The sequence below is a fragment of the Panthera onca genome (assembly GCF_046562875.1).
Source record: "Panthera onca isolate mPanOnc1 chromosome E1 unlocalized genomic scaffold, mPanOnc1 haplotype 2 h2.Chr16_ul_2, whole genome shotgun sequence".
Taxonomy (NCBI): Eukaryota; Metazoa; Chordata; class Mammalia; order Carnivora; family Felidae; genus Panthera; species Panthera onca.
Window position 1 is genome coordinate 1,028,990 of NW_027675816.1, and position 24,019 is coordinate 1,053,008.

At 37.8% G+C, this 24,019-nt stretch overlaps 1 protein-coding gene across 8 annotated transcripts in view; it reads right to left on the reverse strand.

The window, feature by feature from the left end:
* Window positions 1–23,914, reverse strand: part of CDC27 (cell division cycle 27) — a 66,235-nt gene extending 42,321 nt beyond the window's left edge. For 5 of the 8 annotated variants that reach the window (XR_013551908.1, XM_060645828.3, XM_078437033.2 and 2 more), the window contains exons 1-3: window positions 23,687–23,914; window positions 11,059–11,134; window positions 990–1,137 (exon numbers count right to left, since the gene is read on the reverse strand). Coding sequence is in view for 7 of the 8 variants with exons in the window: in XM_060645828.3 (XP_060501811.1) it covers window positions 990–1,137; window positions 11,059–11,134; window positions 23,687–23,713 (251 nt within the window). In the remaining variant the exon portion in view is untranslated. The remainder of the gene's footprint in view (window positions 1–989; window positions 1,138–11,058; window positions 11,135–23,686) is intronic. The other 3 variants (XM_078437035.2, XM_060645832.3, XM_078437034.2) reach the window with 1 other exon arrangement.
* Between the last annotated feature and the right edge of the window lie 105 nt (window positions 23,915–24,019).

The window sequence follows — 24,019 nt, forward strand, 5'->3', positions numbered from 1 at the left end:
TCCAAATCATCATGTGGAAAATACTCTAGTAAGTTTACACAGCATATCCTAAACATTAAAGGTGATATCTATATTTCTTCTACGGTCAGTGGGACTTTTAAAAAACCATGAATACTTGTAAATGAGATAAGAATGTCCAAGGTAAGAATTGGCTTAAGAAATTAGCAAATTAAATATATTTTTAGGAAGTTAGCATTAAACCTTCGGAGTAAAAATAATTCAATAACAAATATTTCAGAAATTTTATAGGTATTTTAGCTAGTTTTTTAATTTAAGTCATCAGTTAGACAGTGGACAAATACAATAATCATTATTAGTCTGTGGAGACTTCAGGAGGCTCATTTGTGTCCTCTCGCTATAAACCTACCAACTACATTCACAAACACACTTCTGCGATTATCTATTTATCTAGTCCCTTTTAGCATCATTCCATCTCTTACAGCACAGAACAGAGTTTAACAGAAGATAACTACCTATATCTCTACCTGCCTCCAGATTCAGAATAGGGACAGCTGACATGTTTAATTGTAATGTTCAAAAGAAGTGCTCTCCTGAACCCGCCCCCTCGCTTCAAAGGGGTAGGACAGAGTGGTCTGGAAAGCCAAATAACTACACAACTACTTAGACATAATGAAGCATTAATCTCAGGTGAACAGGTAAGGAGGTTTTCAGGCGTATTCCAATTGAAAGCAAAGGAAAGGAAATAACACTTGGGATAATTTTGGGAAATGATAGGAATTAGTTATAACTTAAGTTTCCCCAGAGTTAAATTCTATTATTTATTACCATAACAATGAAATCTCTCCATAACAAAAGTGATAATGCCACAGGCAACAGTATAAACATTTTAAGTTACTGAAATAGACAAATTGCTACTACCAAAAAAGAGGGGAGAAAGGGAGTCAAGAGTTTAATCTATCGAAAGGATTTTATCCAAAATTCTACAGTGTAAGTAAACAATATTAGATAGAAAAGATTTAAAAACTTACTTGCTGAGATCAACACAACATTTTGCAAGCAGGTATTTACACTGCGGTGTAGTACAACTGTGTCCTTTCAAGAGTCTATATGCTTTATATGCCTTTCCTGAGCGGTAATAACAGGTTGCCAATAAAAACAAGGCTTCCTCTGAGTGTACTAAGAGCACATATGAAAAAAAATGGCTATTATTCAGTATGTTGAATGGTAATCACTGTTTATCTGGCAATAAACAAGTTTAGCAACAAAAAATTAGTCATGTTATTTAATATAAAACATTTATTAATCCAAATTTGAATTGAGAAATACTTTACTGACAGAAATCTTAGTTCCCCAAGTCCTGATTACCTTCTTCTTACAAAGAACCAAGGAAGTAATACAATGAAGACAGTCATGGTATTTTCTGTAAATCCTTAACAAAAGTGCACACTTGTGTGCACACCCGCACACTCACACCTACCTTTAAATAGACTACCAGTAAACGGTCTTGTTTTTTGTAGTATTTTTCTAACAGACTCTTTGAGAGAACAGATGTCCAATTTCATGAGAAAGGTGCACTCAGGGTTGCGAAGCTAATTACCAATCTGAGATTATTTTCTACATTAAAAAAGGACCAGATTTTAAAAAACAAAAAACACTTCTTTCTAACACCAAATGTATACTAAATTACACTCAAGATAATTTAAGACAGAAGAAAAATTCTAAATTGTGAATACCCACAGCATTTAAACCACTCAATCGACAGACTTAACACTTCTACAGCAACGACAATTATACTGCCTTGCAGTGCAGGAGCTGAATTATTCAGTCTGTCCCCTGGTCTCCATACTAGGAAGGAAATGCCCCTTCTGTCCTAGTTAATGAAATGTGGCATTTTCCCCTTTATTCACTCTCTCCCAAACTGACCATCACTTCACTTCTATCCTTGCAATCTCCCAACCAATCCAGGTGAGAGTCCAGAGAGGCCAACAACAAAGGAGATAGAAAGAAAGCAGGAAAATCACAAATCTGTGCTTCTAAAAACGGGTTCGGTAATAATCTCAGTGGGTTGAGGGGTGTTCTAAGCCAGTGGTTCTAAAAGTGTGGCTGGCCCCTCTACCAGCACGGCATGACTTGGGAGCTTGTTAGAAATTCTTAGCTTCAACCGAGACCCACTGAATCAGTAATTCTGGGAGTGAGGACCGGTGGTCTTGCGTTGTAACAAACGCTTCAGGCAATTCTGACGCATGCTAAAGTTTGAGAATCACTGTTCTGAAGTACAAGATAAACTTGACACATCTTAAAAAGTTAACTTCACCCAAAGCTTGGGATAAAAAATTGTTAACTTCAAAGTTTAGGATAAAAAAGTAGGTGATTTGAAAGATTACTCTTACACAGGTTTTTGGGTCATATATATGTATATGCAAGCAAAAACAGAACCCTTCTTCTCTGGTCCATCTTAACATTTTTCGTGAAACTCTAGTATAAAAAAACAATATGCAATGAATGATATGGAGTAAATGATCAGGAACTTTGGCACACACGTTAATGGGGTGTACATAGTATTAATGCTTCAGAAGCAAAAAGAATGAATAGGGAGCTCTACTGTAGGGGGAGCAAACTTTTAATTTCACTGAACTGTAAGTGCTAATTCACACAAATTACAAAGTGTGATTTCTTTTTGATCTCGCGATAAAGGCCTTGATTCTGGTCACTTTATAAATTAAGTTTTTTAAAAACTCATTGATTATACCAAAAAGCAATGGTTCCCCAAACCTAAACTTTTAGCCGTAACAATGCTTTATCAAATGTTTTCTTTACAAATACTTGTTTATGCATAGGTCCATTTTCACTGCTTTAAAATTCCCTAATAACATAAAAGTACCAAATACTGTGTGTGTGCGCGCACGATTTTAGTGTGTAATGCAATTACCTTTTTGAAGCGTGATACCTTAAAATCTACAAGTTCAAATGGGAATATGGATTGGAAGGCTGAGCACGCCTTAAGATTAATGGACGTGTAAGATATTGATGTAAATCTGGAACAACTTGAAGGGTTGTAAAAGACATGGAGAGACACGGGTGGTTTTTGAGGCTCTCCAGAAATAACTTGACAGTCCTAAATACAACCAGTGGGCCAGTAGTAAGGAGTTATAATAAAGCTAAGCTGCAGAGACTTTCAACAAATAGATTTTGTCTGGAACAATAACTCCAACCGATTGATAGTGGCTGCCTCGAGTGCTAAATTCAGAAAGATTCTAAGGCTGATCATGGCTTAGGTAGTAAGTGTGCAGAGATCAAAGCAACAGGACCTAGAAATAGTTATAGATGTCTCCATGACATCCTTTTATTTACCATCCTTTACTTAGAGCCTTAATTAAAATATGTGATTGGGAATTAGAAGGCCCATAATTTATTTTATAATCAGGAATAAAGTGAGAATTGACTCCAGTCACTCTTAACATAATATTGAGGAATCAATCATGTACTAATTAAAGTATGGTACTTCCATATGGTGAAACACTCACCATAGTCGTCCAAAAAAAAAAAAAAAAAAGACATATTTCCAGAACACACTATTAAGTGAAAACAACAACAACAAAAAACCCCAAACGAAGTTGTAGAATGATGCTGAAGTCCCTCTTCTTACAAACAGGCTAGGCTTCAAAAACGAAAGGTCATTTCATAGAAGTCCAAAATAGTTAGGAGAGGTTTAAGCTTGCATCTTTCAGATACATTTCCATCAAATAGGAAGGTGAATTAGTCTTTCAATGCTTTCAAGTCAGACAGACACCTCTTCTTTGTGTTGACTTACAATGTAAATGAGCAGACTTCCAAAATGGACCAGTTCTGGCAAGACTTAAAAGTTTGGTGAGGTGAGGGTTCTTGGTCTTGATAAACTCTACAATTATCATCGAGAACTGCTTACAGGTTAAAGTACTCTGCCTGCTGCCTTGTCAAGAATTCTGATATTGTTAAGTATTCGAAGGGCATAGAATCTATGAAATCATCTATGATTTGTGACACACGTCATCCTGATTAACTTTTAAGTTCGTTTATTTATTTATTTATTTATTTATTTATTTAGAGAGTGCACGCACAAGAAGGGGAGGGGCAGTGAGAGAGGGAGAGAGAATCCCAAGCAGGCTCTTTGCTGTCTGCATGGAGCCTGATGTGGGGCTTGATCCCATGAACTGTGAGATCATGACCTGAGCCAAAATCAAGGGTCAGATGCCCAACTGACTGAGCCACCCAGGCACCCCTTAAGTTCTGTTTTTAAAAAATATTTTAATTTACTTTTTAAAAGTAAGCTCTACACCCAACGTGGGGCTTGAATTCAAAACCCCAAAATCAAGAGTTGCATGCCCTACTGACTGAGCCAGCCAGGCACCCCAATCATCTAAGTTCTTAAATCAAAGAAAGGCAGTACAGCACATGCATTTAGGAGTACAACACTACTAAATTTACAATACCTGAATAGTCATTGGATAGTAATGTGGGTTACACATACATGACAATGAGCCACAAGCTCAAATAATTCCATTTCATCACTAACTTTTCTATTGCGAAGGATTTCAACTGCCTGGATTCTATGCTTTTCAGATGCAGCATGATTCAGTCCATCCTTCAGAATCATTTCTTTTGTTGAATACCTCATCTACATACACAACTTCAGTATTTTAATACTATTGCCACTTTTTATTTTCTCTACATTTGTTTACATCCTAAATTGCAGTATTAACTGGTTTTGTCTTTATTGTATGCGATAGGATTAAAATGTTTTAAAATACTTTGAAACTGTGCTTAGAGTAAATATACCACAGGTAAGAGGGCTGGAGGAAATTTTAAAAAGGTTCCTTAGTGTTTGAAGGTGGAAAGTGGTCATACATAAGGAGAAAGCAGATCATGCAGGGCTCTGAAAGCGATCTAAAGATTTAGGGATAAATCCTCATAGCAACTAGACATCTCTGAAGCATTTTAAGAAGGAAAGTAAAGAGAATGGGTTGATTTGGGAAGGGGAAAGGAAAGAGGCAGGGAAGAGTAGATATGGGAAAAGCAGTTAGGAAGCTTTTTTAGTAAGAGATAGCAATGCCTTAGATTAGCGTGGGAACATTATGAGTCCAGGCTTACATGCATTGAGTTTGATGTCTGTGATGTTTGTGTGAAACAGCTAAGTTAATGCAATGAAACATTTGAGTCTCGAATAAAAAAAAGTTTGTTCGAAGACCTGAGTCTTAATCACTAACACATTATAAAAATGAAAACTATGACAATAAAAAAGCATCATCCTTTTTACTGGCAAGCATTTAACTTTGACAGTAAAAGGTTAGGCCAATGGACCAGACACCCTTTTGATACCCTCCCCTCCTTGCTCCACCCCCATATAACAAACTGACTGAAATTTTTAGGAACCAGATATATTTATTAAATTTTCCAATAATGGCCTACAAATGAAACACTATGCCATATCATTAGTAGTACTCTGGACATTTCCCCTCAATGATGCCCTTAATATAACCTGATAAACAATTTTTTCTAAAAAAAATGTTACCATTTTTAGTCACATATTTCTGTGAGTCTAGGCTCTCGGTATCCTGGCTAAGACAGAGAAGAGAAACAGATGCTGAACCTTTTACTCGGGTTCACTTCTCTTCAACTGAGCCCAATTTACTGAAACTGATATACCCTGTACAATGTCTACATCTGGGCCCATTAATCGTTAAGACAGGTAGAAAACTGGTGAACAATTTTACAGTAACTTAAATATGTTCATATTGAAAAATGAACATTTTGTAGCGTGGGATGCAAAATCTACATCAAGATAGAACACTAGATTTCAAGCAATTGGGAGCTTTGCCCTAGGACCCTCAGAATAACTTAGGGAATACATGTTGACACAATGTCTTCAGCTACTTCTTCTTCCTTGCTTTTCACCAGTTACAACTGCCACTCCCATGCAGTCTCACGGATAGCAATTCTTCATCTTTCCCCAGAGGTCCTGGGGAAAGTATATAATATAATGTACACAAAATATAATGTACACAGAACTTACAACCGGTTAATTTTCTGAACATAAATAAATCACCTCTAAGGACCTGCCATATTTATTGTATTAATGTATTCTTTGTCCATATAATCTAAGACTGTTTCTATTTGTTCCTAACCACCCATTTCTATTCATTCTCAACAGCTAAATACATTTCATAGCAATTAAAAACCTTAGATATTGCAGTACTACATGCTATCTATTAGGGCAAAGGGGAAAGCTGAATCTATATTGTGTGTTAATTAGCAATGGAGAAAACCTTTGATCAAGGAGATCAGGTATGGCAGTGGGAAGGAAAAGTAGGTGAAGGGGTATGGAGGGAGGTGATACGATTAGGAGTTTTTCCAAACAGCAAGGCTCGATTCACTATGCACTGTGAAATCAATTCGGTGAATTTCAACCTGCATTAAAACAACAATAATAACAAACACTCAGAGAAAATATCATCATATGTAAGAAGAGTAAAAAAAAAAAAAAAAAAAAAAAAAAAAAAAAATCTGAAAAGCCACCGTAATAGAATATGCTAGGGGAGAGGAACTTGTAAAGGACTTCCTACGTGCCAAAACCACAGATTATTATAGTTAGTGCTGAAAACTATCCTGTTAAGTAGGTATCTCTCTTCCCAAGTTAAAGATGAGGAAAATTAGGCTCAGAGTAACTTCTTACTGAAGATCAAATGGCTAATGAACATCGGAGCTGACATTCTACACCACCTGGCTTATAGCACAGTCTTAGGTGGTCTAACTATGGAATTCTTAGGAGAAAGACAAATGGGTGACAAAGAACTAGTGAAATTGAGAAATTACTTCAAGAATTTGGCTTTCAGAGGGTCCTATCCATCTACTTCGTTAGCCTCATGCACTATAGGGTGTCCTTCTCTAAAACACAGGAGCTATGGCTAGTGGCATTAGGATGCCACTGAGCAAAAGGGCACCAGGTTACATGTAACATACCAATTCTCATCAACTATTACTGTCGGCCAGCAACACTGTGTTAATAAGAATTATGAGGCTGGTTCAACAGGAACAAGTAGTATGATGGATTAGTAATGTCTATCATGGGTCAGACTGGCCTGTATCTGCTGCTACCCTTGGTAAAGTGGAATCAGATCTACCACTTACTGCCTGTGAACACTGCTCTCCGTTTCTTCATTTCTAAAATGGCAATAGTAATGTCTATTTTATAGGATTATTGAAAACTAAATAAGAAATTAAGTATTACAGTACCTAGTACATAATAAGAAATTAATAAATGTTCTTTAGAAGTTACTGTTGTCATTGGTATTGAACTAGGATAGTATCTGCTCCCATAAAATTTTCCCTCATAGAAATTAGAGTTCAACAGAGTGGTTAGGTTCAACAGTTAACCCTTGAACAATGAGGGGGTCAGAGGCACCTACCCTGCAGAGTCAAAAATCTGCCAGTAATTTTTGACTTCCCCAAAACTTAACTACTAAAAGCCTACTGTTGGGGTGCCTGGGTGGCTCACCTGGTTAAGCATCACTCTTGATTTTGCCTCAGGTCATGATCTCTGTGGTTCCTGAGTTCAAGTCCCAAGTTGGGCTCTGAGCTGTCAGCATGGAGCCTACTTGGGATTCTCTCTCTCTCCCCACCCCTCTTTTTGCCCCTCCCCTGCTCATGTTCTCTTTCTCTCTCTCAAAATGCTATTAAGAAAATCATAAGAGGGGCACCTGGGTAGCTCAGTTGGTTAAGCGTCCGACTTCAGCTCAGGTCATGATCTCACAGTTTGTGAGTTTGAGCCCTGCATTGGGCTCTGTGCTGACAGCCTGGAGCTTGCCCTGAATTCCGTATCTTCCTCTCTCTCTGCCCCTCCCCCGTTTTCTCTCTCTCAAAAATAAACAAACATTAAAATAATTTTAAAAAAAGGGGAAAATCATAAGGAAGAGAAAATACATTTATGGTACTATATTGTATTAAAAATCTGCATTCGAATAGACTCACATGGTTCCAATCTGCGTTGTTCAAGGGTCAACTGTATGTTGAGAGAAACTAACACTGAACAACTTTCCAAGTGTCAAGCACTGTATCAAACACAGAAAGTGGATTAAACAGCTTTATCCAGATTCATCTGGAACCCTGCCCCAATTCTATGGGAAAACCTACTTGTTTGAATTTGAAACCACTAACTCACAATCTTTTAGAGCCTAACTATAATAAACTAGAAACTGCCAATCCTTTAATAAGCAAATACAAAAAAGAAAGTATAAGACAGCAAAACATGAGGGTTGCGTAGGTATCAATGAAAATATATGTCAGTAGGTTTTGCATGATACACCTTGCTTTTAAAATATCGAGTAGAGTAGGGCAATCTATTGCATTATTTTCTTTCTAAGCCTCTCTCACCTTCTAAATCCTTTCACTGGGACCTCAGACTCCTGTTCCACACACAGATCCTCCCCACTTTCTTTACTGAATTTCCAGTCTCTCTTGAAGGACCTGACAGCACTCTCAAAGTGATGCTATTTCCCTCATATCCCACTTACATCAGAATCAAGGTAAGGTTTCCTCTTTGCTTCGTAAAACCATTTCCAAGCATTACTCTTTGCCTGTTTGTGAAACTCCCTGCTCCTGAGTTCATACCTTCTCCTCATAACTCTCAGCTACTAAATGCAGGACATTCTGCTTCATTAATGGAAAAATTCTGCACCTGATTCATGGTCTTCCGCTCCCATGTTATTCCCCCACATCTCCCAATTCAACCTCATCTAGATTTCTGGCACTTCTCTGAATCTTATTCACCAATATTCTTCTGTGTTAACTTTCCTATAGTTTACATTTCCTGGTCCGTATCTTGTCTGTATTTTTAATGTTCTTATCCCTTGTCCTTTCTGGTGACACATGCCTGGCAAATCCCTAAGATCTACTTTCTTATGCTTGCAGTTAGGTTACTAAGCACTTGCTACTAGAGTAAAATCATACAACTGATCAGAAAGGTTCCACTAGCAATTCAGACACAAACATACAAAATACGCAAAAATAAAGCTCATCTACAACCACAAAAAAAATGGAAACTCTTGGCAAGTAATCCAATGGGAACATACACAGAAAGTACAAAAACGGATTAAGCAAACAAACACCTGAGTAAAAAGAAGGCAGCACTATTTCTTGTTGGGAAGGCTATCTATAGTAATTTAGAGAATTATATGTTTGCAGGTCAGCATTGGTCAAAATCTTTGTGAAATTTCAAAGCAATAATAAAATAGACATAGAAAAATAAAGGATAAAAAAAGGGGAAAGACTTCTAATGAATGAATTGGAAAGAAAAAAATGATGGGCGATAGGCCTTATGAAATATTAAAATATAAAGTGTTAAAAATGGTATGGGGGTGCCTGGGTGGCTCTGTGGATTGAGTGACAGGCTCTTGATTTTGGCTCAGGTCATGATCCCAGCATAGTAGGATCAAGCCCCATGTCGGGCTCCATGCTAAGTGTGGAGCCTACTTGAGATTCTCTCTCTCTACCTCCCTCCCCCCCTCCCCAATTTGCACTCTCTCTCTTAAAAAAAAAAAAAAAGGCATGATATTGGATTAAAAACAGAAAATTAACTAATGGAAGAGAGGAGAAATTCTGGAGACAGAACAAAGCGTTTTTTGTTTTTTTTTTTTTTTAAGTTTATTTATTTATTTTGAGAGACAGAGCAAGCATGAGCAAGGAAGGGGCAGAGAGAGAGGGAGACAGAGAATCCCAAGCAGGCTCCATGCTGTTGTGGAGCCTGACACAGCGCACGACCCCACAAACTGAGAGATCAAGACCTGAGCCAAAACCAAGAGACTGATGCTTAACTGACTGAGCCACCCAGGCACCCCAGAACAAAACATTTTTTAAAAATTTAATATAAAACCAAGTAAAACACCATGCAGGAGGGAAAAAAGCATTGTTTAATATACAATATTGAATAAATTAAGTAATAATACCATGATAAATTCTTTAAATTTTTTTAACCATCAATAACCACATATTAATTGTAGTTGTAGAAAGATGACTTTTCCACCTACTGAAGCAATAGAAGAAAGTATAAATGATAAAGCAGATGAGGTCAACTACATAAAAATTTTAAATATACCAATAGAATTAAGATTAAAAAGCAACAATCTGGGTCAAATAGACAATAAAGATATACCTTATAGAACTAGGAATAAATTTAAAACAAACACTTGAGAAAATACCCAGAATCCCTTGTAGTTATAAAAATGCAAGACAAAATATTTCATAATTCTCAAGTAAGCAAAAATACATTAAATTGATCAAATCTAATACTGAAAGGATTATGAAGGAAGTCTTATGGTGTTGGTCACACCCCAGATTATTTTACCCTTCTCTCTGCTGGGTTATCAACTGGGGAAAAAGTAATTTGTTGTAGAACTGATCACAGTTTGACTTGTAAGTTCCATTCTAGAATATATAGCCCCACAAAATGACATATAAAAGAAAAAAAAAGCTGTACCTAATTATCTGTATTAGCATCTTAGAAAGAGAATTACAAGAATTAATGACAGAAACAAAGCATACATTACCAGCACGTGTTTATCGAACATTTATTACCATGCCAGAAGGCTGTGCCAAGTGCTTTAAATACATTATCTCATTTCACTCTTCAACGTTCGCAAGCGATTATCGTTAACTTTATTTTATAGATGAGAACTCTGAAATACTCAGACACTGAGTGACTGTCCAAGGTCTACAACTGCATATTTAAGTGACAGGGTGAGGGTTTATACCAAAGCTATAGACTAAATTCATGCTCTTAGCTATAGAATATAGACTCTCTTAACAGAAAACCTAGACAAAAATATCTAGAGATTGGAAAATGATTAAGTAAACCATAGTGTAAAACCTGAAACAACTCTACAGTTATTAAAAGTAGCACATAAGGGAGAAAACAGATACAAGGAAAAGTTTTTATGAACTAGTACCAATCATAAAGAAACAACAAAAGCAATCCCCAGAGTCTTGTTATATTGAAGTCATAGGAAAGGACAGAATTCCATTTATTTTATTCCTTTATTGTTTTATAGAAATGAACAGATTACAAACCTTCTGCATACAGTCGTTCTGCAAGAAAAACTGCATCTCGGTAAGCATAGTGGTTTAGTGCTTGCCATATAGCAGCCTGAAAGTAGAGGGAAAAGAACATAAGTACACAAATATACAGTTTCAAAGTAACGCCTAGCGGAGCCTGACATAGTGTAATCAAATCAGTGACACTAATTTAAGTAATAAAACAAAACCTCAATGTCCATAGTGCAAACTCCATGGCATGTTACACAAGGCTCTTCACAGTATGGCTCCTAACATACCTGAATTTACTCACTCAATTCTCCATGGACATTTAGGCCTCTGTGCCTTTTTGTACTTCCTCTTCCCCCACAGAGGAATGGAGGCTCCCTCACATACCTCCTTTTACAAATTGCTCATCTCTACAGACCCAGCTTAATTAACACCTACTTCATGAAGGTTTCCTGGCTGATTCCTAACCTTTTTTTTTTTTTGGTAAACATATCTCTTCTAGTGGCGCACTCATATTTTGTTACAGTTATGTGTTTATGGGTCTGCCCACCCCACCAAACTACACTGCTCCAAACTAACAACGGTGGTTTAAGCAATTTTTCACGATATGCATGAAATGTCATCCTCCACAAAAACTTCCCCACCTATTTTTAAAAATTTTTATTAAAAATTAAAATAAATAAATAGTCTTAAAATTTTAGTGATTGTCCTAGGGTTTACAATACACATTTTTAAATGATCTGAATTTAAATGCAAATAACGTTATACAGAGCCACATGTAGTATCAAATCCTTGTAAAAGTACATAATCAATTCTTCTCTTCCACCCCCGGTGCTAGGTTTGCCATATATTTCAGTTTTCTATATAAAAGCAAAATACTTGAATACAAATTTTGTTTTAAAAAGTGGTTACTTCTTACAATAAAAAAATGAGAAAAATGTAAAAAAAATTAAAAAAAAATTTTTATTTGAGTGTGCGTACTAATGAGTTGGAGAGGGGGACATGGGGTGGGAGGGAAACAGAAAGAGAATCCCAAGCAGCCTCCATGCTCTGACCCAGATCATGAGATCATGACCTGAGGTGAAATCAAGAGTCAGCCACTTAACTGACAGGGCCATCCAGATGCCTCTCCACCTATGACCTTTAAAGCAACCCTATTCTCACCCACCCAAGGAAGCATATTGGGAGACAAATGAGCAAACTATAATAGCACTAATCTTTAATCTAGGTGAATATATTTTTCTTTTTCTAAAGTTATAAAACATAGCTATAAAGTATATAACAGCTAGAATGACATTTTAATTAATAATAAATGAAAACATTTAGACCCATGTACTCACTATCCAGCTCAAGAAATAGATATTACCAATATATTTCAAGCCCTCTCCCACAGGTGCTCATCAGTCACATAACCTCTCTGAAACCACCACTCTGAATTTTGTTAATCTTCAGGTTTTCTTTACAATTTTTATACATTTGTATGTATGTATCATCCTTAAGCAATGCAACACTTTTCCCTGTTTCTGAATTTTTAAATAAATACAAGCATGTTGTACATATTATGCTATAATTTGCTTTGAAATCCAATATTTAAAAAATTCATTCTCAATCTGTGTAGCTAGAATTCATTCATTTTGATTGCAGAATAAATAATATTTCCATTGTAAAAATACATCAAAATCCATTTTATCTATTTACAATATATGAACATTTGGGCTATTTCCAGTTTTTTTCCAGTTATAATAATGCTGCAAAGAACATTCTTATATTTATCTCTTAGGGTACCTATTTAAGAATCTCTCCAAATTGGGATATATACTTAAGAATGAAATTATGGGGTTGTTGAGTTCATGTTCATACACAGGTTCATCTTTACTAGGTAATACAAATCATTTTCAAAGTGTGGGTTTAATTTACACTCCTACCAAAAACATATGACTACTCATTATGCCACATCTTTGTCTACACTATGTACTATCAAAAAAATCTTTGTTTATTGACTGATTGATTGTAATCTCTATCCCTCTCTCTATGTGGGGCTTGAACTCATGACCTTGACATCGAGTTGCAGGCTCTAATGATAGCCAGCCAGGTGCCCCCCAATTTCTTATTTTTACCAGTCTGACAGATGTAAAATGCTTATCTAGTGCCTTTAATTTGCATTTCTCTGAATATTAAAATGAGTTCAATAGTAATTTATTTCACGTTTATTGGTCTTCTGGCAAATGCCAATTCATGTGTCATTCATTTTTCTGTTAGATGATTTACCTTTTCTTACTATTTTATCCAGAATTTTTGAGAGCATTAAACCAGAGAGGTTTTTTTTGTTGTTGAAGTTTTAGTGTATCATATAACACTAATTTTAAGTCTGTTATATAAATTGTGTATCTGTAAATTATGTGTTTACATATATTTATGTTTTGCCTAGCATTTTTAGGAGCACAACACCATAGGAGTTTCTTTTAATCTTTCTGGGTTTCTTTTTAACTTCTGGTCTATCACAAGATATAAAAGTCACCAATTGATTAAAAAAATCATCAACTCACAAAGTGAGATATCTTACAAGTGATCATGATACAACAGTGTTTATTTTTAGCCATGTATACAGCTCATAATTTGTTGAACAGTTTAATAGTTACAATAAAACCAGCACGGTGGGATGACCTCATGAAATCACTAGCTAACACTGTAACAGTAAAGCTAGATTACATTGTAACAAGTGATTAATATGCCTTGGCTATAGTACAATCTCAAATATTTGAATGAAAAAGCAAATGTTTACTAACATTTCTATGAGTATTATTAATTATAATTTTTTATATTCAAAGTCCTAGTAGTAGTTGATGACTTACTTAGCCCAAGGGTGTAGTTTTCTATTTTCTCATGGGGTCTCTGGAGCCTCTTGTTTAAGCTTACTTTCTATACAGTCTAAATTTTTTAAAGTCTCAGGACTGTCTAATCTGACCATTTCCATCTAGGCACAAGGGAAAGGAAAAAGGTGGGAATTTAAATTTAATTCAAATTTAAATTTAATTTAAATTAATAATCTAAACTATCACAGGCAGCATTTTTTCCCTCTAACGTTACCGTTCTTAATCCAGTCATTTCCTACCACTTTGAGAACTATCTAAAACTGCTATTCAAAGTGTGGTCCTTGGAGCAACAACACTAATATCTTCTGGAAGTTTTCTGGAAGTGTGGAATCTCAGACCCAATCCTAAACCTACTAAATCAGAATCAGCATTTTTAACAAGATCCTCGGGTGATTTATATGCGTATTAAAGTTTGAAAAGGACTGATCTAAAAAAGATTTATTCTAATTAAAAATATCCCTGCTCAGCAGATTCCCCAAAGCCAAAAAGGCTGTCTCATCTGTTAATTCAAGATGTTATGAATAAAATACTTTCTAATCCTTCAGGCCATGGCCCTTAGCTTTAAAAGAAAGGCTTGAGTTACTCAAGTTCCAAAGCCTCTTGTTTGTAGGTCTTCACGTTCCTTCTTGGGCAAGTGACAATGTCTCAAGTCTCTTGTTTTAAAACATAAGAGTCCATAATGGTTAATATGTACATAATGTTACATAAAGTACATAATGGCTCCTAGTACATACCTAATAATCACTCAAATTTTAGCCATGCCATCAACATTATCATCGTGTCTTCCTCCCTAATCAAAGCTTTCTAATGTGTTTTTAAAAGTTTATTTATTTAAGCAATCTGTATACCCAACTTGGGACTTCAAACCGATGACCCCAAGATCAAGAGCCGCATGCTCTACCGAATGAGCCAGCCAGGCACCCCTGTGCTTTTGATTTTTTTTTTTATCAAACAATTGAGAAGGTGAACCTTCCAACAAAAATAGGTGGCACTGGCAAGGAGTGAATATAAGAGCAGGTTTTAAACATGCTACAGGCTCTCTGCTATCTGGCCTACATCTCCTCTGTACTATGACACAGAAAAGACATACGTAAAAGGTAATGTGACAAACTACGAGTGTTTTCCTCAGAGAACTTCAACATTTGCACGGTGGAAGAACTCAAAAAAACGTCGTTCAGAAAACAACAGGCTAAAGGGTGTTCAAATCTAATTTGATTCAATTATTTCTTGACTGTTTAATATAACCTCCAGCTTCAATCCATGGCCGATGAAACCTAACTCTAACCCTCTGACACTTTCTAATCAAGATATCCAAGTCACTTCTCTGACCTTCAGTTTTAATCATCTGTAAAATAAGTACAAAAAACACTACCTTTGAGATAAATCTAGCACAGTACTTGGCTGAATTCTAAACCTCCATAAGAACTTATCTGTCCCTCTGGTGTTCTACCAGACCATCCCATGACCTAGGGTTCTGGAACCGTGCATATAGGTATATGCCAAAATGATACTCATTTAAATTAGGCAACTGCAATGGTGATGAAAGGAAGAAACTCAATGAAACATTTACTTTCTAAGGCAGACCTGTCCCCCCCCCCCCCTTTTTTAAGTTTATTTTGAGAGAGTGTGTGTGCAAGAGGAGGGGCAGAAAGAGGGAAAGAGAGAATCTCAAGCAGGCTCCACACCCACCATGCATGGAGCTGATGTGCGGGGCTTGATTCCATGACCATGAGATCATGATCTGAGCCGACACCAAGAGTTGGACACTCAACCGACTGAGCCACCTAGGCGCCCCCCACCATTACTTTTAATAGTGTCTTATTTGTCTTCCCTGAATTCTTTCCCACCCTGTGATCCATTTTCTCTCTGTGAGCTTTTCACAAATCAGATCTGATCATATTATCCTCTCACTTAAGATCTTTCTCTGGCTTCTCATTGTCCTTAATGACAAAAATCCAAACCACCAAACCAGGGAGGATGGTATAGTCCGTGCTTACCTCTCCAATTCCTCTTGTATCATGCTTTCTTACGCTGTGTTTGGACAATGGCTTTCTTTCAACTCCTCAAACCTACCATGTTACCTTCCTGCCACAGGCCCTTTAAACATATACATAGTTCACTTTACCTGGTACCTTCCTCCAAACTATGCATATTCGAGTCATTCTTTGGACTTCTTTCTCAAGGAACACTTTTTTGGGGGAGCTCTGATGAGGTCAGGCATTCCTATTACACACTCTTATAGCACTAAGTACCTTTCCTTTGTAATACTTCTCACTGCTGTAATTTTACATAAATAAGTAATGTCTTCCTCACTATAAACTGCAGAAAGGTAGAGACTACTTCTGGTTTTGCTCATTATTAGATTCCCAGCATCTATTATGTACTTTTTAAGCAAGGGCTTAACTAATGGATGTTGAATGAATAAACAACTGATCTTTGATTTCTGCCAGTCCTCCTACTGGTAGTATCTTATGTTAGTCTTAGCTTTAAGTTTCTCTGTATTCATATACAGTTGACCCTTGAACAGCATGGGTTTGAACTGCATGGGTCCACTTACATGTGGATTTTTTTCAATAAATACAATATACTACTAAAAATGTATCTTCTCTTCCTTATGATTTTCTTGGTAACATTTTCTTTTCTCTAGCTCACTGTATTATAAGAACACGTATATAATACGTATACAAAATATGTGTTAATCAACTGTTTATGTTATTGGCAAGGCTTCTAGGCAACAGTAGGCTGAAAGTAGCTAAGTTTTTGAGGAGTCAAAAGTTATGTTCGGATTTTTCCACTACATAGGGGTCAGTGCCCCTAACTCCTGCCTTGTTCAAGGGTCAACTGTAAGTCCAATAGGTAAGAATCTCTGGAAATCTCTACTGAAAGAAACTCTGTGGCACACAATTATTATTTTGTGATACAAATAATTACCACCTAATTACTCTTTTACAAAATATGGAGATTTCCTAAGAACCAACTTGTTTAATTTTGTTGTAAATGAAAGAACATGGGGAGTAGAAATGATATACTCAGGATTAATTTTGGAGGTATGTGTTCAAATTTGTGTGCCAGCACTTCCAAGAGTGTGACTTGGAAGCCTCAATCTCCTCATCTGGAAAACAGAGCTCTATTTCTTAGATTGTGTGGATTAAATGACATGATACATATACAGTGCTCCTAGTATACGGACTAGCACATAGTAGACACTAAAAACCTCCTCTTTTCCTGTCTTCCAATATAAACAAACTCAATAAAGACACAGTTTCCATTATTATAACATCTCCCAACATATCTGCCACAATTGCTTATTTTGTTAATATATAAGCCACAAAAGACCCAAATGATTCACCAGCTAACTCAGTACTACTGATCACCAGGAAAATTTGACACACATATGGCCATATACTATGGCCATAAAGTCCTGGAACTTTGCTTTTTTTTCCCGTCTTTTCAATATTAAATGAACAAGAGAAAAAGTATCATAATCAAGGATTCTATCCATTTCTGATATAAAATCAAGCTTTGCTCAGAAGAAGATAATTTTTTATTACCAATTCTTTTTAAAAAAATTTTGTAATGTTTATTTTGAGAGCGCGTGCGAGCGAGCAAGCTGGAGAGGGACAAAAAGAGAGGGAGACACAGAATCCGAAGACAGGCTCCCGGCTCTGAGCTAGGTGTCAGCACAGAGCCCAACACGGGGCTCGAACTCACGAACAGTGAGATCATGACCTGAGCTGAAGTTGGACGCTTAACCGACTGAGCCACCCAAGCGCCCCTGTTACCAATTAAGAGGGTGAGAAAGTGATAGTAAAGGCAGCCAACTCAAACTCTCATATACCCCGTAAAATTTGCCACTTGGAGAATCCCACCTACAGCTTCTATCACCACTCTGCTCAAGCACCTCTAAGTTCCTCAGCGATGGTGTCTCTTTGGTAGGAAATAGGGAGGAAATGGGCTATTTTCTAAGGCACTACAGATTGGGAGCTTATGAAGAGCAGGGCTAAGATCAGCCCCCTGGCTAGTCATCCACTTTGGCCCAACTGCTGGTGTGGACCTGTCCCCAAAAGAATATCATTCAGTGCATCATCTCAGGACTTCTACAAATTAAAGCCAGATGGATGAATGCTGCTAACAGGGAGACAAACAGCAACACCACACCCATCCTCAAAAAAAAAAAAAAAAAAAAAAAAGTTTAAAAGAGAATTCCTACCGATTAAATTAATGGGTTAGTCCTAGGTTGCATTAATTTAAAAGAGGAATCAACAGCACAAAATGGCAAAATTTTTTCCTTGCTTGTTCTTAAACATGTAATATTTTTAAAAATATAAAGAAACCTCTGTAACTGTACAACTAATTCAGACCTAAATGTGACCATATAAATTATTTTGTTTTATTCTTGTTTTTGTCAAAAAAGAAGATAGCTGCCTTTTTTTTTTTTTTTTTTGAACCATAAAAGAAATGGATAATAAAAGCTTCAGACAATATAAGGAGGTATAAGGGGGAAAAAAAATCACTGTGGAATTTTCCTGTTACACATTAAAATCTTATTTTTAGAACTTTAATTTAGTTTAGGTCTGTATCAGTGGTTTCCCATCTGGGTGATTTTTGCCCCTCAAGGGATATTTAGCAATTCTTAGTGGGGGGCACTTTTGATTGTCACAAATGGAGGGGGCACCTAGTGGGTGGAGGCCAGGGATGCTGCAGAACACTCTATAATACATAGGACAGGGTCCCCCACAACAAAGAATTAGTTTGCCCCAAACATCAATAGTACCAAGAATGAGAAACTCAGGTGTATGTTACCATGTAACTCGATTATTTTACTAGCCCATATGTCTCCCTAACTCTCGTCTTGTCCCTCCTTGCCAACAGCACCAGATTAATCTTCCCAAAGTAGTGCTTTCATTACAAGTCTTCTGTTCAAAAACGTATAATAGCTATGTATTACCAATGCCTTAAACCCCTCAACGTGGATGTTAAGTCCCCTATAATCTGATTCTACCTGGCTAGCAAAACCTTATCTCCTCCTGCTCTCAATTCCCATTCCAACCAAAACTATAATATTTTATGGTTCTTTTGTTCCTAAACACCATTCTCAATTTTAGGCTTTTGCTCGTGCTATTCCATGCTAAAACCATTTTTTCCCTTCTTTTTTACCAATCCAAACACTTCCCATCTTCTAAAGCTTTAAGTTCCACTCCATCAAGAAACACCATTTTTCCAGTCTACAAGGATCTGTTTACTGAATTTCTTTATTATTATCTGTGCAATCAAATACATACTGACTTGTAACATTATCCAATTGTTCCTGTTAAACATTCTTAGCTTCCCAACAAGACTAGATCCCTCAAAAGATTAGAGGTTTTTTTCTCCATATTTCTACTGGTTGGCTTCACAAATATCTCCAACTCATTTTGTTCAAAACAGATTGTCAGGGCACCTGGGTGGCTCAATTGGTTAAGTGTCGGACTCTTGACTTCTGCTCAGGTCATGATCTCACAGTTCATGAGATCAAACTCCGAGTCAGGTTCCTCACTGATGGCACGGAACCTGCTTGGGATTCTCTCTCCCTCTCCCTCTGCCCCTCCCCTGCTCGCTCGCTCGCTCTCTCTCTCTCTCTCAAAATCAATGCTCTTAAAAAAAACAAAAACAGGTTAATTATCCTCCTTCAGATTTGTCCCCCTCTCACAGGATTCTTCATTTATTAAATGGCACCACCAAAATGAAATCCAGGCAGCAGTCTTGATCCCCACCCTCTCCCATTCAATCAGTCTCCATGTCTCATTGGTTCTACCTCCAAAACATCTCTTGAATTTACCAATCTCTTTCCTACTCCACTACTACCACTTTGGTCTAGGTTACTTTCATCCTAAGCCTACTTTTTTAAGTTTTTATTTATTTTGAGAGAGAGAGAGAATCCCAAGCAGGCTCTGTTCTATCAGCGCAAAGCCCCATGTAGGGCTCCATCTCACAAACCATGCGATCACGACATGAGGTGAAATCAAGAGTCAGACGCTTAACCGACTGAGCCACCCAGGAGCCCCTAAGATATTTTTATTCTTGCCTCCTTCTTCCATTACATTTCACATATAGTAGCCAAGAGATCTAACATCTACATCAAGTCAATCCTCTTCTGAAAATCCTTCAATGACTCCCCACACACTTAGAATGAAAACTGAACTCCTTATAATGGTTTTCCATTAATATGCAACTCCAGTCACATTGGCCTTCTTTCAGTTATTTCAGTGCCAAGTGCTGCTATGTCTTAGGGACTTTGCACATACTGTTTTCTCCTTCTGTTATGCTCTTCAAATTACTGTTTCCTTCTCAACCTTCAGATCCCAGCTTCAATGTTATTTGCTCAAAAAGGACCTTCCTGACACCATTTTTAGAGAAGATTTTAGGATGTCTTTCATACTCTTCTGTGCTCGGTACATAGCAGGTACATAACATTCTTTCCAATTTGATTTTTTTGTTGAGGCGGCTTAACTTTTTGCTATTTTCTAGTACCTCTTTCGGTGGTTCAATTGCAAACCTGACACCTGGGCGTAGGTCAAGTCCCTCATTAGGTCTCTCTCCTCACACCCTATTTATAGTGGCCTTATCAGTTTGTAATTACAAATTTGTGATTATTTGCCTAATGCTTTCTCTATATAAACAGCATAAACACAAAAAGGGCTATATCAGAACACTAGTCCATAAAGAAATGAAATTATTATGTATGTTTGCAGTGACCTCCTCCTCCACCCACATTCCCCAAAGCTTATTCTCCCAGTTCAGGTACGATGTAGCACTGCCTTCAAGATACTATACTGTACGTAAATATAAGGTATTTTCCCATTTGCCAAAAGGAAACTTCATAAATGTGTTTCAGCTGACTTAAGTATATGTTGTTTGAATGAAGATCAAAGAGTCAAATGCCTATTGCTTTATCAATTTAGTTACATACACATATTTCTCAAATGACAAAATTTATTTAGGAATTTCATCTTTTTCTATTCTCATTGAACAGAACGATTTTATGGAAACTGTTCACATCTATCTTTGATATCAACAAAGCCATTTTTTTCATCTAACACAACTTTCCTGAATATACATTTAATTCTAAGTTATTTGAAATATGGTACCCTTTGAATCCATGCTAGATGCTATCCCAGTATACCTTATTCCAAGCCCAAAGTATTCCTCCACTAGCTGAATGATCTCTAAAACAATATCATATGTATACTATCCACTTAATACACTGCTTATTAAGGCGACTTTTACAAAGCTTGTTTACAACTTCACACTTCCATGAAGTTCTACCCCCAGGAAGAACTGATAAATCCATTAAAATGTCTTCGCTTTTTTTTAAATCCATTTCATCAGGTGAATTTTATAAATATCCAAATTGACACTGATTGAAATCATTTAGGCTGTGTGTCTTCCCCAAACAATTAAAAATAAAATAATTGACAGAATTTCTGCCTCATAGCAGGAGAGTCTTTTGTAAAGACTCAAATATAAAGTTTTTCTATGAGAGACAATTTGGAGGAGGAGCTAATATTTAGGCTGACGCAATTTATCAGACTGGCTATTCCGTGTCAAAAGTTTAAAGAAAAAAAAAAAGCAGCAAACAGTTGTTCATCTTTCCTCTCAACTTTTTCCTAAGCCTGGTAATATCATGATGCCCCAAACAACTCCCCAACTTACACTCGTTCCTTTACAAGTACATGCAATTACTTATCATAGTTTAAAAAAACAATAGTATCTATCTGTCCTATTTTCTCCTTAGTGATTCTTTCCCATGTTCAGCCCTATCCCTAATCAGTTGATCATCATCATCATCGTAGCTAAAGTTGCTTGTTTCTCCCACTGCCAGACCCCTTACTGAAGGGCTTCTTCTACTATAAATTACAACCAAAATTCTCACCTAGCCCTATCCTAAAACTTCTTACCACAGTCCCCAAATCTAATGGACAAAGGTAGTATGGGGGAAGAAAAATGGGACAAATTTGACTTTTAAGCCTCAGAAAGACCTAAGAGCATTACCACTACGAGTACTGTAAGGAAAAAGAGGAAACTTGATGGGTACCATCTAGGAACGGGCTACATAGTCTTTTCTTCTCCATGTTTTTATACAAGTTGAAATTGTTATTAAATAGTGGCTATAGGCTAGCATTGAGAGTAGTTTATCAACTGAGAAAACTGGGGGGCCAGAGGAGGCAAATGTATCATTAATGAAGACAAAATTACATACAAAATATGAAACAGAAATTAAACAACTTGAGTGATATACTTGTTCATTTAAGGTACAGATAACTTTTGGGGCACCTGGGTGCCTCTTGCTGTCAGGGTCATCCTCCATGACAGGCGTGGAGGCTACTTAATAACAACAACAACAAAAGATACAGATAACTTCTAATTTAATGTTAGGCCTAAAAAAAAAAAAAAAGAAAAAAGAAAAAAAAAGAAAAAAAAGGGACTCTACCAGTAAGAGGAATTTGTTTGAAAAGAAACAGCTTTGGAAGCATGGATACAATTACAGACAGGTAAATTTCCTAAGACAGAATTCCACATTATATTGGTTCAAATACTAATAGTTGCTATATGTAAAAAAAGCAAACTGGGAGATCCTTGTATTTCATTCCGGGAAGAAAAATTAAAGGAAATATGGAAGCAGTGATGTATTAAAATATTTATTATTTGGTCACAGGCCTATTAAGGGTAATGTGAAGTAATTTCTAAAATTGATTTGCTTTGTAACTTCAAAAAAAAAAAAAAAAGTCCATAACTCAATGACAGCACTTGATAGAGGTCAACTCTTCTATTCAAGTCAAAGATCCTATGGTGAGCTGAAAGTCTCCCAGACCTGGTCCATCAGTAAGGGACAAAAGATTCAGTTTCTTGAGATGGCAGGGGGAAAATGACTGGCACTGCATCACACTTCAAATCCAATAGGGTTTCTCCCGTGCCAACAGAGCACTGTGCGTCAAAGCATACCTTGGTGTCGTAAGGACAGCGAAATGGATGTAAAAACCCTTATTTGTCTTTCATTTCCTGAACGCACTATCAACATGCACAATAAAACACTCCTGATCCCCATCACACCGGTCACGGGAAAAAAAAAAACCAAAACACCCAGATTTGCCGTTTCCACCCCTTCCCCTCGTATAGGTGCTTGCCCCTCAGCGCTGGGCCTCGGGAGTTCTCTTCCCAGATCATTGTCCAGTGGGAAATTCACTGAGCGAGGAAAGCAACGTGGGCTATAGGACGTCTGTTACCAAAACAGAAATTAGTATTAAAAATACCGATCTTATCGGCCCTCCGCCCTCTCACATAAAACAAAAACAAAACCGAACACCACCACCCCCACCACCCCCACCCCGCCAACTTGCCCCACCATTACGAAGATCATACAAGCTCTGATCAAACGTGATTCCCAATCATCCCGGGGCAAGAGAGCACCTGGGGCGAGTTTTCGGCCCCTGGTCTCTCACCCCGGCCGGGGGGGCCAGGCCCCTGGACTGACAGGAGGGGCTGGCCCGACCGTGGCCCGGCGGTGGACAGAGGCATTATCGCCGAACCCCGCTCGCACCCGGGGTGGAAGCAAGGCAGGACCAAGGCAACGCGGGTAAGGTTGCGGGCGAGGCCTCCGAGCCGACGCGGAGACAGGCAGGACCCGGCAGCAGGGGAGGCGGGAGAAGCTGCCGGGCCTAGGCCGCACCAGGCCGCGGAGTGGCCGTACGCGGCTTCCCGGCCGAGGCTTCGAGCCAAGCCTCGGCGAGCGGGGTTATCATTACCTGGACGGGTTCCTGCAGCACCGTCATCCTTGAGGCTCAGGCCCACTTTCTGCAGTGCCTCAGGCCCCCCCCGTAGCGGCTCCGGCCCGGCCAGCCCCGGCTCATTTAAACTCACCAGCGACCGTTACCGGGGGATGGGGGAGGCCGAGCGATTGCCGAGTACCTCCGAGTGGGACACGGAAATACCCGAAGTGGTGAGATCCGCGCGGGAGCCAGACGGAAAATTCCGAAGGGGACCGGAAATGCCCGAGGCCGATCGGCTGAGGAGGAGCCCGTTGCCGGAAATTGTCGAGGATTCCCGGGGACTACCGAGTCCGATCCAGAGCGGAGTTT